Source organism: Staurois parvus, unplaced genomic scaffold (genome assembly GCF_062004578.1).
Source record: "Staurois parvus isolate SC_StPar_1 unplaced genomic scaffold, SC_StPar_1.0 ptg001288l, whole genome shotgun sequence".
NCBI classification, from domain to species: Eukaryota; Metazoa; Chordata; class Amphibia; order Anura; family Ranidae; genus Staurois; species Staurois parvus.
The window spans coordinates 42665-57437 of record NW_028319084.1 but is presented as its reverse complement, the minus strand read 5'-3'; the positions used below and the strand labels follow the sequence as shown (position 1 = coordinate 57437).

At 50.5% G+C, this 14773-nt stretch overlaps 1 protein-coding gene across 1 annotated transcript; it reads right to left on the bottom strand.

Moving 5' to 3' along the window:
• Positions 1–1548: 1548 nt before the first annotated feature.
• Positions 1549–14150, bottom strand: LRRC73 (leucine rich repeat containing 73). Its single transcript, XM_089660912.1, has 7 exons — positions 14013–14150; positions 11394–11828; positions 11149–11309; positions 8206–8328; positions 7838–7938; positions 4738–4924; positions 1549–2887 (listed from the first exon to the last, which is right to left on the bottom strand). Exons 2-7 carry the CDS (start codon positions 11663–11665, stop codon positions 2817–2819), a joined length of 915 nt encoding a protein of 304 aa, XP_089517038.1. The 5' UTR covers positions 11666–11828; positions 14013–14150; the 3' UTR covers positions 1549–2816.
• Positions 14151–14773: the final 623 nt, after the last annotated feature.

The window sequence follows — 14773 nt, the reverse complement described above, 5'->3', positions numbered from 1 at the left end:
ACTTACCTGTAAAATCCATTTCTTGGAGTACATCAGGGAACACAGAGATCCCCAATATATCAAATAGGCATGCGCTAAATATATATATCACCACATAAATAAGTGTCCATATTAAATCTGTGCAAAGTCCAAAAAAAATCAATCAAAAATCCTTTGTGAACTTGTGAATAATCCACCACCAAATGAATTAAATAAACTCCCCAGAGCTAAATGCTGATCAGATTATAGACCAGCAATGGCACTTGTGCTCTGGGAGCGATGGGTGAAACGATATCCAGGTATTAGATGGAATAAATAATCAAATCCTGATGATCAATAATGGCAGTCGGCATAGAGAACAGCATATCACTACCAGAAGCAATACTCTGCAGCCAGGGATCTCATATTATATCTCTCCATTCAAATCCATCTCTCCAAAATGCATGAGGTGCACTCAGGGACAAAAAGAAAAAAACATAATGGTGCAATACGTTTTTTTTAAAAATGATATATTTAATAAATTTTCCAAGGTACCGTCCCCCTTGATGACGTTGTGGTGACGAAACACGTTGGGCGTGGCCTACTCGATGCTGACGTCAGGACGCTCTGTTCCCAATGTGTGTTGGAGGTGATCCGCAGTGAGCGGGGATCTTCGTTTGCTCAGTTGCTGTGTATCGCTGATTAAGCTGGTGTTTGTCTGGACACCTTTTTTGTGAGTTCCTTGGAAAATTTATTAAATATATAATTTTTAAAAAAACGTATTGCACCATTATGTTTTTTTCTTTTTGTCCCCGAGTGCACCTCATGCATTTTGGAGAGATGGATTTGAATGGAGAGATATAATATGAGGTCTCTGGCTGCAGAGTATTGCTTCTGGTAGTGATATGCTGTTCTCTATGCCGACTGCCATTATTGATCATCAGGATTTGATTATTTATTCCATCTAATACCTGGATATCGTTTCACCCATCGCTCCCAGAGCACAAGTGCTATTGCTGGTCTATAATCTGATCAGCATTTAGCTCTGGTGAGTTTATTTAATTCATTTGGTGGTGGATTATTCACAAGTTCACAAAGGATTTTTGATTGATTTTTTTTGGACTTTGCACAGATTTAATATGGACACTTATTTATTTGGTGATATATATATTTAGCGCATGCCTATTTGATATATTGTTGATTTTGCCAAATTTATTATATATAATTTTTGGTGGGGTGTTGCTGCTATATACACAATTTTATTTGATATATATATTATTTTTTGGCGCTTTTTCTTTGTTTTTTTTTTAGGACACAGAGATCCCGCCCCTCTTTTTGGAATTTCATTGCTTGCTACAAAAACTGAAGTACTTCCTATACAGGAGGGGTAATATAGGGTAGGACCTCCTCTCTATGTGGCTTTTAGGTGGCCTATAACCCACATGGTCATGAATAGCCTGCTCTGTGTTCCGTGATGTATGCGAAAAAATACATTTTATAGGTAAGTATGTAGAAAAAAATCCAATTTTCATCTACGAGGGGCATTCAAGTCAAACTGGGACTTTTGAGTTTATATAATAATAGAACAAATTTCAAGGAGTGGAAACTGCATTTATTTTTTGACATACTCCCCTGCTACATTTATACACTTATCTCAAAGTTTAACTAATGCCTGGAAAGCTTCAGCTTAGAAAGATTTGTCAGTACGCCTGAACCATCCTAGGACAGCCAGCTTAATTTCATCAATGATCATGTTCATCGTTCCCACAGAAAGATTCGGGTGTTCCACGCGCTGAATGTTCATAGGAATGGCTGCTGTGGGCTGGGAACCACCTCGACCGGGATCGTCACTGACGTACGGCCATCTGTGACATGTTTATACCATTCAAATGTCTTCCTGCGGCTGAGCGTCTCCTCACCGTACTGTGCTTGAAGTCTTCTGTAGATGTCCGTGGGTTTTGCGCCTTCGTTCACAAGTGACTTCATCCCCACACGCTGTTCCATGCACGCGCCAACACTGCAGTCTGCCATCTTGATTAACAGTCTCTGGACTGGCCTGCGAGCAGTGCGTCACCGATCAGTAATAGGACACACTTACTACTGCGTGTAGTAGCACCACGCTAGCATCCCTCTTTAGACCTGGAAAATTTAAAGTCCCAGTCCCTCGTATTTTTGTAGCTGGATGCTGTCTCCAGGCCTTTGTCCCAGAGACAGCGAGGAAACCTGAATGTTGAGAAGCAGGTATTGGCAGCCCATTTTTTTTTTCCCCCCTAAGTCCAGGTGTCATTTAAATCTAAAAATCCTCTAAGTCACACACAGCCAGGAAATCAGCATCTTCAGGAAGTTATGATAAGCCTCCTGCATTTTTCGCAGTATATTATGTAGAAATGGCAAATTCACTTTAAAATCAGCCGCAGACCCCCGTACAATTCCCACATACACATCACGTAACTACAGTCTTCACAACAAACTTTATTGAGCTGCTTGTGCTTGAACAGTGGACGAGCTCCACCCCATGCAGTGCCCACCACTCCCCCTCCCTCCAGACTCCTCCTCCTCCTCCCCCCCCCTTGTGGTTGAGATCAGCAGGTTGTGCCAGTGATAAAGTGCCGGGTTTGTTCCCCTGTGCAGAATCATATGTATATATTCTATATTTATATATCATTTATATCTGAACCCTGTCATTTCCCCAGGAACTACTGTCCCGGGACACACACACCATCAATAAATACAATCTATCCGTGTTCTCGCTGATCTGTGCAATATGTGAAGAGGATAGCCATGTCCTCGGACGTGCAGCCACTCAGGACGCCAGGATTCGGGTTATCCTGAATAAGTGCCATGTCGTATTAATGTGCTCACATCTCCGTCTCAGCGAGGAGGCTGTCCCCCAGGCCAGAGGTAAGGAGGACTCTGTGCGGTCCAGGACCTGTGGAGGAGGATACACAGAACGATCATAGATACTATGGGTAACACTCCACCCAACTCTGTACTGGATACACAGAAAGTATGACAATACACATACTGCCCTCTGCCATACCATGCACGTTCACAGTACATAGTGCCCACTGTCATACCCTCCACACTCCTCTCCTGTACATACTGCCCACTGTCATACCCTCCACACTCCTCTCCTGTACATACTGCTCACTGTCATACCCTCCACACTCCTCTCCTGTACATACTGCTCACTGTCATACCCCCCCACTCCTCTCCTGTACATACTGCCCTCTGCCATACCATTCACGTTCACAGTACATAGTGCCCACTGTCATACCCTCCACACTCCTCTCCTGTACATACTGCTCACTGTCATACCCCCCCACTCCTCTCCTGTACATACTGCCCACTGTCATACCCCCCCCCCCACACTCCTCTCCTGTACACACTGCCCTCTGTCATACCCTCCACACGCTTCTCTTGTACACACTGCCCACTGTCCTACCCCCCCACACTCCTCTCCTGTACACACTGCCCTCTGTCATACCCTCCACACGCTTCTCTTGTACACACTGCCCACTGTCATATCCCCACACTCCTCTCCTGTACATACTGCCCACTGTCATACCCCCACACTCTTCTCCTGTACATACCGCCCACTGTCATACCCTCCACACTCCTCTCCTGTACGTACCGCCCACTGTCATACCCTCCACACTCCTCTCCTGTCCGTACCGCCCGCTGTCATACCCTCCACACTCCTCTCCTGTCCGTACCGCCCGCTGTCATACCCTCCACACTCCTCTCCTGTCCGTACCGCCCACTGTCATACCCTCCACACTCCTCTCCTGTCCGTACCGCCCACTGTCATACCCTCCACACTCCTCTCCTGTCCGTACTGCCCACTGTCATACCCTCCCCACTTCTCTCCTGTACGTACTGCCCACTGTCATACCCTCCCCACTTCTCTCCTGTACGTACTGCCCACTGTCATACCCTCCACACTCCTCTCCTGTACATACTGCCCACTGTTATACCCCCACTCCTCTCCTGTACATACTGCCCACTGTCATACCCTCCACACTCCTCTCTTGTACATACTGCCCACTGTCATACCCGCCACACTCCCCTCCTTTACATACCACCTGCTGTCATATCCTCCTCTCTTATACTTAATACCTCTTGCTATACCATCCACACTCCATTCCTGCACATACTGCCCACCGTCACACCCCCAAAGTCCTCTCCTGCACATACTGCCCACCGTCATACCCCCACACTCCTCTCCTGTACATACCGATCACCGTCATTCCACCACACTCCTTTCCTGAACATACTGCCCACTGTCATACCCCCACACTCCTCTCCTGAACATACTGCCCACTGTCATACCCCCACACTCCTCTCCTGAACATACTGCCCACTGTCATACCCCCACACTCCTCTCCTGAACATACTGCCCACTGTCATACCCCCACACTCCTTTCCTGAACATACTGCCCACCGTCATACTCCCACAGTCCTCTCCTGCACATACTGCCCACGGTCATACCCCCACAGTCCTCTCCTGCACATACTGCCCACAGTCATACACCCACACTCCTCTCCTGAACATACTGCCCACTGTCATACCCCCACACTTCTTTTCTGCATATCCTGCCAGTTGTCATGCCTTTTGCACTCTTTTCGTGCACACAGTGTTTCATGTCATATCTCTCTCCTCTCCTGTACATACTTTCCTGCATGCGCTGCCTCTCCACACAGCTTTTTCCTAACCTTTCATAAATAATAGATTAATACCTCTGAGCAGTCCCCTTCCCCTAAACACTCCTCACATACCTAGATTGCTCTTCAGCCCTTTCTCCCTTACAGGGGGCTCCTGCCTGGGACCTTCGTTCTCATCCTCTTCCTCCCCTTCGGAGAGAAGGTCGGCGATCTGCTGCTGCAGCTCCATGCTGATGTTGTTCTCAGACAAGATCAGAGTCCTCAGGGGTGTCGGATAATTCTGGATCATGTCCAGCAGGACCTGCAGAAGACAGACTGCAAAAACTGAACATTTCCAACACACTTTGATCTTAGGATAATGTCCACGCACCCTGCGGTCTCAGGACAGTGGCCATCTGTGCGCACTGCAGACTCAGGACCGTGGCCATCCGTGCGCACTGCAGACTCAGTATCGTGTCTATCCATGCGCACTGCAGACTCAGGACCGTGGCCATCCGTGCGCACTGCAGACTCAGGACCGTGGCCATCCGTGCGCACTGCAGACTCAGGACCGTGGCCATCCGTGCGCACTGCAGACTCAGGACCGTGGCCATCCGTGCGCACTGCAGACTCAGGACCGTGGCCATCCGTGCGCACTGCAGACTCAGGACCGTGGCCATCCGTGCGCACTGCAGACTCAGGACCGTGGCCATCCGTGCGCACTGCAGACTCAGGACCGTGGCCATCCGTGCGCACTGCAGACTCAGGACCGTGGTCATCCGTGCGCACTGCAGATTCGGGATCATGTCTATCCGTGCGCACTGCAGACTCATGATAGTGTCCATGCGTGCGCACTGCTGATTCAGGATCATGGCCATCCGTGCGCACTGCAGATTCAGGATAATGGCCATCCGTGCGCACTGCAGATTCAGGATAATGGCCATCCGTGCGCACTGCAGATTCAGGATAATGGCCATCCGTGCGCACTGCAGATTCAGGATAATGGCCATCCGTGCGCACTGCAGATTCAGGATAATGGCCATCCGTGCGCACTGCAGATTCAGGATAATGGCCATCCGTGCGCACTGCAGATTCAGGATAATGGCCATCCGTGCGCACTGCAGATTCAGGATCATGGCAAACCGTACTAACTGCAGTCTCAGGATAAAATCCATCCATCCATTCATACTGTGGTCTCAGAATAATATCTGTTTGTTCATACACACTGCGCTCTCAGGATAATGTTTGTCCGTCCATACACATTGCGGCCCCGGTAGAATGTCCGTCCATACACATTGCGGCCCCGGTAGAATGTCCGTCCATACACATTGCGGCCCCGGTAGAATGTCCGTCCATACACATTGCGGCCCCGGTAGAATGTCCGTCCATACACATTGCGGCCCTTAGTAGAATGTCCGTCTATACACATTGCAGCCCCAGTATAATGTCCGTCCATACACATTGCGGCCCCGGTAGAATGTCCGTCCATACACATTGCAGCCCCAGTATAATGTCCGTCCATACACATTGCGGCCCCAGTATAATGTCCGTCCATACACATTGCGGCCCCAGTATAATGTCCCTTTGTACATATAGTATTCTCAGGATAATGTCCATCCGTCTGTACACTAGTGATGCACCGATACATCGGCTGTTGAAAACGATTGGAGCAAAAAAAGGATAATCGCCATTTTACCGATAGGAAAAAAAAAAAAAGTGTGCCTATAACGATAAGTGACTACAACGCATAATTGCATTCTGTTGACTTCAATGCAAAAATCAAGTCCCATTGCCTTCAATGCAAAATCACATCTCACTGACTTCAATGCAAAAAATGCCTCTATTTAAATTTTATATATATTTTATTTTATTTTCTGTCCAATTTTTGTGTTACTTTCAATAAAAGTTATTTTACATGACAGAATTGTAATTTTTGTTTAAAATTCATATTCATTTAGATTTATCATATTAATTAAAAAGTTGAAATAATATAATTATATATAAAAAATATTTTTTTGGATTAAAAATTGTCCATTTTAGTTTTGGTTTTCAGCCAAATGCATTCCTGAATTTTCAGTTTTGTTCCAGAATTTTCATTTCGGTGCACCACTATTGTACACACTGCAGTCTGAGGGTAAGGTCCATCCATCTGTCCGTACACAATGCGGTCCCAGTATAATGTCTATAGGTGCACACTGCAGTCTGAGGGTAAGGTCCATCCATCTGTCCATACACAATGCGGTCCCAGTATAAAGTCTATAGGTGCACACTGCAGTCTGAGGGTAAGGCCCATCCATCTGTCCATACACAATGTGGTCCCAGTATAATATCTATAGGTACACACTGCAGTCTGAGGGTAAGGTCCATCCATCTGTCCATACACAATGTGGTCCCAGTATAATGTCTATAGGTGCACACTGCAGTCTGAGGGTAAGGTCCATCCATCTGTCCATACACAATGCGGTCCCAGTATAATGTCTATAGGTGCACACTGCAGTCTGAGGGTAAGGTCCATCCATCTGTCCATACAAAATGCAGTCCCAGTATAATCTCCATAGGTACACACCGCAGTCTGAGGGTAAGGTCCATCCATCTGTCCATACACAATGCAGTCCCAGTACAAGGTCTATAGGTGCACACTGCAGTCTGAGGGTAAGGTCCATCCATCTGTCCATACACAATGCGGTCCCAGTATAATGTCTATAGGTACACACTGCAGTCTGAGGGTAAGGTCCATCCATCTGTCCATACACAATGCAGTCCCAGTACAAGGTCTATAGGTGCACACTGCAGTCTGAGGGTAAGGTCCATCCATCTGTCCATACACAATGCAGTCCCAGTACAAGGTATATAGGTGCACACTGCAGTCTGAGGGTAAGGTCCATCCATCTGTCCATACACAATGCAGTCCCAGTATAATCTCCATAGGTACACACTGCAGTCTGAGGGTAAGGCCCATCCATCTGTCCATACACAATGCAGTCCCAGTATAATGTCCATGGGTGCACACTGCATTCTCCGTTCAGTTCAGTCCATCCACGAATATAAATGCTGTAGTGTTAATCGATATGGGCAGCCAAAATGAGAGAAGCCAATGACAGGACACCTGTCACCTGACAGCCAGTGCTCATGGAAGACATACAATCATTATGAACCATCTGTGTGTGTGGGGTGACACCATGACTAGATGAGATCTCATATGACACAAATCCAGCAGTGGAATATCAGGACTCACCTGGGCAGACAAATTGCTGAGACCCGTCCCTTCCAAATCCAGAATTTCCAGAGTCCGGCTAGAGGCCACACACACTGCTAGCATAGAGGCGATGTGGTCACCTGCCGGGACACAAGCATGGACATAGGATGTATGCCAATGCAGTTCAGGGGCCCATCTCCCTATTCAGCCAGAGATATAGTATCCTGGGGGCCCCCCAAGTTGAATGATTGTGGAATGTGGTCATCTGTCTCGCAGGATCTGACAGCAGCCCACACAGCACTGCAGACCGTGGAGGCTTCTGACAAATGCTAGAGCTGCCATCCCACACCTGCCATACAAACATAACATTATCTGGGTGCAAATAACATGGGGGGCCCTCTTCTTACCCAGTGGGTTGTAGTCCAAGTTCAGGGTTCTCACTTGAGAACTGTGAGCCACAGCGACAGCCAGACGAGCCCATCCAGTGCAGGTGATGGCTGGATTAGCGGAGAGGGTCAGTTCACGAAGTCCTGTACAGACAGATATAAAGACACTGCCAATGGTACGGCGCCAACCATTCGGCCGAACGCATCAAACAGACAGGCAGATATAACAATCATAAACAGGCAGTCAGAAGGGTCCACCTCACACCATTACTAGATACTGGGTCTAGATCAAAGATAGGAAACCCAAAGTCAGGGTGTCATGATGTCATTTGCCGTGGCTCCCAGAAGATCATCATGTGGCATGTGCAGAGACTCGGACTGGTCTGCCAGGGGACCGTGATATCCCAAGGTGGGCTCCTGCTCTCTACAAATACCCCTCCGTACCCACGGCTTACTGACCTCCATGACATGAAGGGCCCATCTGACTCCTTGCAGTAGCAGCATAGGCCCCCCTGCGGACGTTGTAGAAGCCCACCGTCCGACCCTCTTTTTCCACCTAATGGAACAACCAGCTGCTGCGACTATCAATGTAAAGCCCCTGCCTTTATGTGCAAAAGCTTGTTGGCCCCTCATCTAGATATATTCCAGCCCCCACCCCCGAAATCATTTGCGACTCTTACATGGATATTAATAGGCCAATAACAGCTTTGTAGGTGGATGGATTGGAGCTGGGAATCAATGTGGAAGGGTATCACCAGGGGCGGACTGACAACTCATAGGGCCCTCGGGCAATAGGGGATCATGGGGCCCCTGTGTCCTTGCCCAAACTCAAAAAAGCCTATGAAAAACGTACCAGGGGCATCTTGTGGGTCCCCTACTGACCATGGGCTCTCGGGCAGTCCCGGGTTTCCAAATGGTCAGTCCGCCCCTGGGTTGTTTTATGGGTTTTTTTTTTTTTTAGAGACAAAAACAAAACAAAGAAAGTAGACGTGATAAAGGGATCCATGCCCCTGAAACGCGTTGTCCCAGCAACTCAACACAACAACCTATCCCACGTCATCTCCAGCTGTCTTCCTGCTTGTACTGAGGGGCGCCAGCTGTTCGATAGCCACCACGCTCTGTGGTCTCTACCGATCAGTCTGTCCATTGGAGCACGGCTGCCTGAGCCTCGGGGTAACACACTTTGCCTAGCGGTCTGCTAACACCTCCCGGGACGGACTCATGAGTACTACACGGACCGATGCAGGATCATCTGGATGTTTATAAAGCACCCAGGAGAACGATTATCTGGACTAATTATTCCTGCTGGGTTTTCCCCAAGTCGCCCCTTTGTGAATTCAATGATTTTGTGTTTTTGGTTTGGCTTGTTATTAAAAGGTTAACTGCTCTAGGGGCTGTGCACTCTTTGTCTTGTTTATTTTTTTCTCTACAGTTAACTGGTTCATCAAGTTCTATATCAACCTTTTTACCATGGAGTAACCCTTGAAAAACCTTTTTGCCTTCACAGAACCCCTACTAATAATAATTATATTTACAGCTTGCAGTACATTGGTGTGATGGTCAGTGGGAAAAATGTTCCTTACACTTGTGGTCATTGGGAAGAATTCCCCCCTTACAGATTGCTAAAAAGATCATAGGTGTCAGTGGGAACTTATCTGAGAGGCAGAAATTGCTCATTGCTCAAGGAACCCCTAGCAACCTCTGGAGGAACCCTGCTCTACATGATCTCCTCTATGGACCAACTAGTTGGGGGTAACCTACAGGACATCTGGTCCTACAGGGAATGTACACAGACCATCTCCTTTCATCTGGTAAGGTGACCCAACTTATAACAAATCATCTGAACAGGAATGATCAAGGATTATCATTCCCTCCTCATGTACCACCAACTGGTATAGACTACCTGGACATCATACCAATAAATAACCAGAAGGTTTGGCAATCAGCATCTGAGGAAAAGCTCCACCTGCCACCCCTGTCCTGTAGCCGTTTCAGAAGGCTATGACCCAACTACACCCTTGATGAGGATTTTAACCACTTTTAACCATGGCCTACCTATCAGCAACAACCATCTCCTACCTACTGCAGCCTACCTACCACTGCCAACCATCTCCTACTTACTGCAGCCTACCTACCACTGCCAACCATCTCCTACTTACTGCAGCCTACCTACCACTGCCAACCATCTCCTACTTACTGCAGCCTACCTACCACTGCCAACCATCTCCTACTTACTGCAGCCTACCTACCACTGCCAACCATCTCCTACTTACTGCAGCCTATCTACCACTGCCAACCATCTCCTACTTACTGCAGCCTACCTACCACTGCCAACCATCTCCTACTTACTGCAGCCTACCTACCACTGCCAACCATCTCCTACTTACTGCAGCCTACCTACCACTGCCAACCATCTCCTACTTACTGCAGCCTACCTACCACTGCCAACCATCTCCTACTTACTGCAGCCTACCTACCACTGCCAACCATCTCCTACTTACTGCAGCCTACCTACCACTGCCAACCATCTCCTACTTACTGCAGCCTATCTACCACTGCCAACCATCTCCTACTTACTGCAGCCTACCTACCACTGCCAACCATCTCCTACTTACTGCAGCCTACCTACCACTGCCAACCATCTCCTACTTACTGCAGCCTACCTACCACTGCCAACCATCTCCTACTTACTGCAGCCTACCTACCACTGCCAACCATCTCCTACTTACTGCAGCCTACCTACCACTGCCAACCATCTCCTACTTACTGCAGCCTACCTACCACTGCCAACCATCTCCTACCTGTTGCTATTAACCTCCATTTACCTACTGCTACCAACGATCTCCTACCTATTTTGTGTTCTACCTATCTACAAGCTCACCAATGGTAACTGTATTCCGCAGATCCACTGGAGACACACAGAGACAGATGAAAGACAGGTGGATGGACAAATGGAGGTCTCACCTGGCTTGGCTCCATCAGGGGGAAGGAGGCCACAGATCAGACTGATGCCCTCATCACCAAGCAGGCAGTCCCCGAGGTCTAGGGAGACCAGGGAGGGGTGTCCAGCCAGTGCTGTGTTCAGAAGGGCGAGTCCCGTGTCTGTTAGCGGGTTCCCATGTAGGCTGTGTGCAGGACAGAGACAGAAATCTTAGAATCCCATGGGGTAGCCCTAACCCTCTTCCACCCACACAAGGCACTCTACTCACAAGAGAGACTGCAGCGAGCGGTTCTTGTGCAGGGACTGTGCCAGTTGCTGGACGCGGGAGGCACTGGACACCACGCCCAGGTTAAGGTTCAACTGAACCAAGGAGGGAGACTGAGCCACCCCCTGACACAGGCGGGCGAAGTCCCTGTCTGAGAGGAGGCACCCGCGTAGGGAGAGAAGCCGTACTGTGCCCTCTGTCAGCCCCTCACATACCCCCTTCACCTCTGCCCCAGACAGGGTCTCCCCCGACATCTGGATAGAGCCTGGCAACATCCTGCAGACTCAGCGGGTCTATGAGTGGCCTGTGTGTGGTGCCAGGCAGGTGACAGTAGGATATGGTGCTAGGTGAGGTGCCCCCCCACAGACTGGCCTGTTACAGCTGGGCGTGGTGCCAGGCGGAGTGCCCCGACAGGCTGACTCTCGTATCCACCACCACCTAATGCAAACCAGAAGAGACATGTTAAATCACAGAAAGAGGTGGGGAACTACACCCCCCCCCCGAGCAGGTACTGCATGGGGAACTACCCCTCCCCCCCGAGTACATACTGCATGGGGAACTACCCCTCCCCCCCGGAATACATACTGCATGCGGAACTACCCCTCCCCCCAGGAGTACATACTGCATGGGGAACTACCCCTCCCCCCCCAAGTACATACTGCATGGGGAACTACCCCTCCCCCCCCAAGTACATACTGCATGGGGAACTACCCCTCCCCCCCCCCGGAATACATACTGCATGGGGAACTACCCCTCCCCCCAGGAGTACATACTGCATGGGGAACTACCCCTCCCCCCCCCCTGGAATACATACTGCATGGGGAACTACCCCTCCCCCCCGAGTACATACTGCATGGGGAACTACCCCTCCCCCCCCAGGAGTACGTACTGCATGGGGAACTACCCCCCCCCCCCCCCCAGGAGTACGTACTGCATGGGGAACTACCCCTCCCCCCCCAGGAGTACGTACTGCATGGGGAACTACCCCTCCCCCCCCCAGGAGTACGTACTGCATGGGGAACTACCCCTCCCCCCCCCAGGAGTACGTACTGCATGGGGAACTACCCCCCGCCCCAGGAGTACATACTGCATGGGAACTACCCCTCCCCCCCCCCCCCCCAGGAGTACATAATGCATGGGAACTACCCCTCCCCCCCCAGGAGTACATAATGCATGGGAACTACCCCTCCCCCCCAGGAGTATATAATGCATGGGAACTACCCCTCCCCCCCCAGGAGTACATAATGCATGGGAACTACCCCTCCCCCCCAGGAGTATATAATGCATGGGAACTACCCCTCCCCCCCAGGAGTATATAATGCATGGGAACTACCCCTCCCCCCCAGGAGTATATACTGCATGGGAACTACCCCTCCCCCCCAGGAGTACATACTGCATGGGAACTACACCCCCAGGAGTACATACTGCATGGGAACTACACCCCCAGGAGTACATACTGCATGGGAACTACCCCTCCCCCCAGGAGTATATAATGCATGGGAACTACCCCTCCCCCCCAGGAGTATATAATGCATGGGAACTACCCCTCCCCCCCAGGAGTACATACTGCATGGGAACTACACCCCCAGGAGTACATACTGCATGGGAACTACACCCCCAGGAGTACATACTGCATGGGAACTACACCCCCAGGAGTACATACTGCATGGGAACTACCCCTCCCCCAAGGAGTACATACTGCATGGGAACTACCCCTCCCCCCAGGAGTATATAATGCATGGGAACTACCCCTCCACCCCCAGGAGTACATACTGCATGGGAACTACCCCTCCCCCCAGGAGTACATAATGCATGGGAACTACCCCTCCCCCCAGGAGTACATAATGCATGGGAACTACCCCTCCCCCCAGGAGTACATAATGCATAGGGAATGATGAATCCACCCTTAACTGAGAGCAAATACTGTATGGGGGGGGGCAATACAAATGGGAGGTGGTGTGAGATATACAGATGTGGGTAACAACCAGACCCCCTCAAACATACCCTTCCATCCTAACCTCCAAGACCCAACCCCCTAACTCTAACCTCCATCCTAACCCCCCCCCCCCCATCCTAAATGATCCTAACTCCCCCATCCTATCTAATCACACCTCTCACACTCCTATTTAACCCTAACTAACCCCCCCCCCCCCCCGTCCTATCAATCCCAACCTCTGTCTAGTCCAATACCACCCCCCCAATCCTAACTAACCCCCCCAATCTTGTTTAGCCCAGTTCTACAACCTATCACCCCCCCCCCCCATTCTATCTGGCCCTACTCCCCACCCTGTCTATCCAGCTCCGCCCCTTCCCCCAAACATGCTCACCCTGCCCCCCCCCCCTTCACAAAAAAATATTCATCCTCCTCTCCTTGACCTAACCTCCTAATCACCTAATCCCCCCACTAACTCCGCCTCCCCCCAGCCGGGGTCTGTCCCGTTTTGCCATGATCTGTTATTCCCTGTAACGTGAGTATTTTCCCTCTGGGGGGGAGAAGCCGGGACACCCGGGTGGGGGAGGAGTTCCCCCAATGGTGGGTTGGGGTATTCTTGCCCGGATGGGGGGTTGGGACATCACCCCGGGTAGGGGGATGGTGCTACCTCTGGGGGGGGGCTGAATTACCCGATCTCCGGGGTGACATGGGCCGGTTCCGGGGTCTCCGCTCCTCCAGCTGATGCCGTCTTGTTTCTATGACAACCAGCGCGTCACCGCAGGACTCCGCCCACTCCCCCGAAACGTCAAGACGCACCTACGTTCCCTCCCAACCACGTGTTTCTCCGCCCGCCTGATAACGTAATGACGCACATGTGGTCCCGCCCAAAAACGTCCGTCATCGTCGGACTCCGCCCTGACATGGCGCATCTGCCGAACTTGCCCATCCAATATACGTCACCAAAAACGTCATACGCTCCCCGGTGCCGGCCAACCACGTGCGTTCATTACGTTCCCTTTAACAAGAGCGCGGGCCAGTGCTGCAATCACTTCCGGGTCCGTCCCGTACAGCTCTCGGGTTGGCGGTAGTCGCGCCGTCTGCTCGCTGACATGGAGAACCCTTCCGCGGGTGAGGAGGAGTCCCTCGCCTTCTGGTGTCACATCTGTAAAGTCGCCTGTGCCTCGGCTGTCAACCTTCAGAGCCACTTCTTGGGGGCCAGGCACAGGAGGGCCGAGGAAGCCCTGAAAGACAACAAGGAGGGGGATGGAGAAGATGGGGAAGAGCCCCCGAAACCCAAGGAGACCCTGGAGGACCAAATCAACGCCTGCCAGAACGCAGAGCCCGCGCTGGGCCTGGAGTATATCTACGAGTACGTCCAGGGTCACGGCTACAGCCGCTACGAGTGTAAGCTCTGCAACTGCTTCCTGGCCCGCAACCACATGTTCATGCA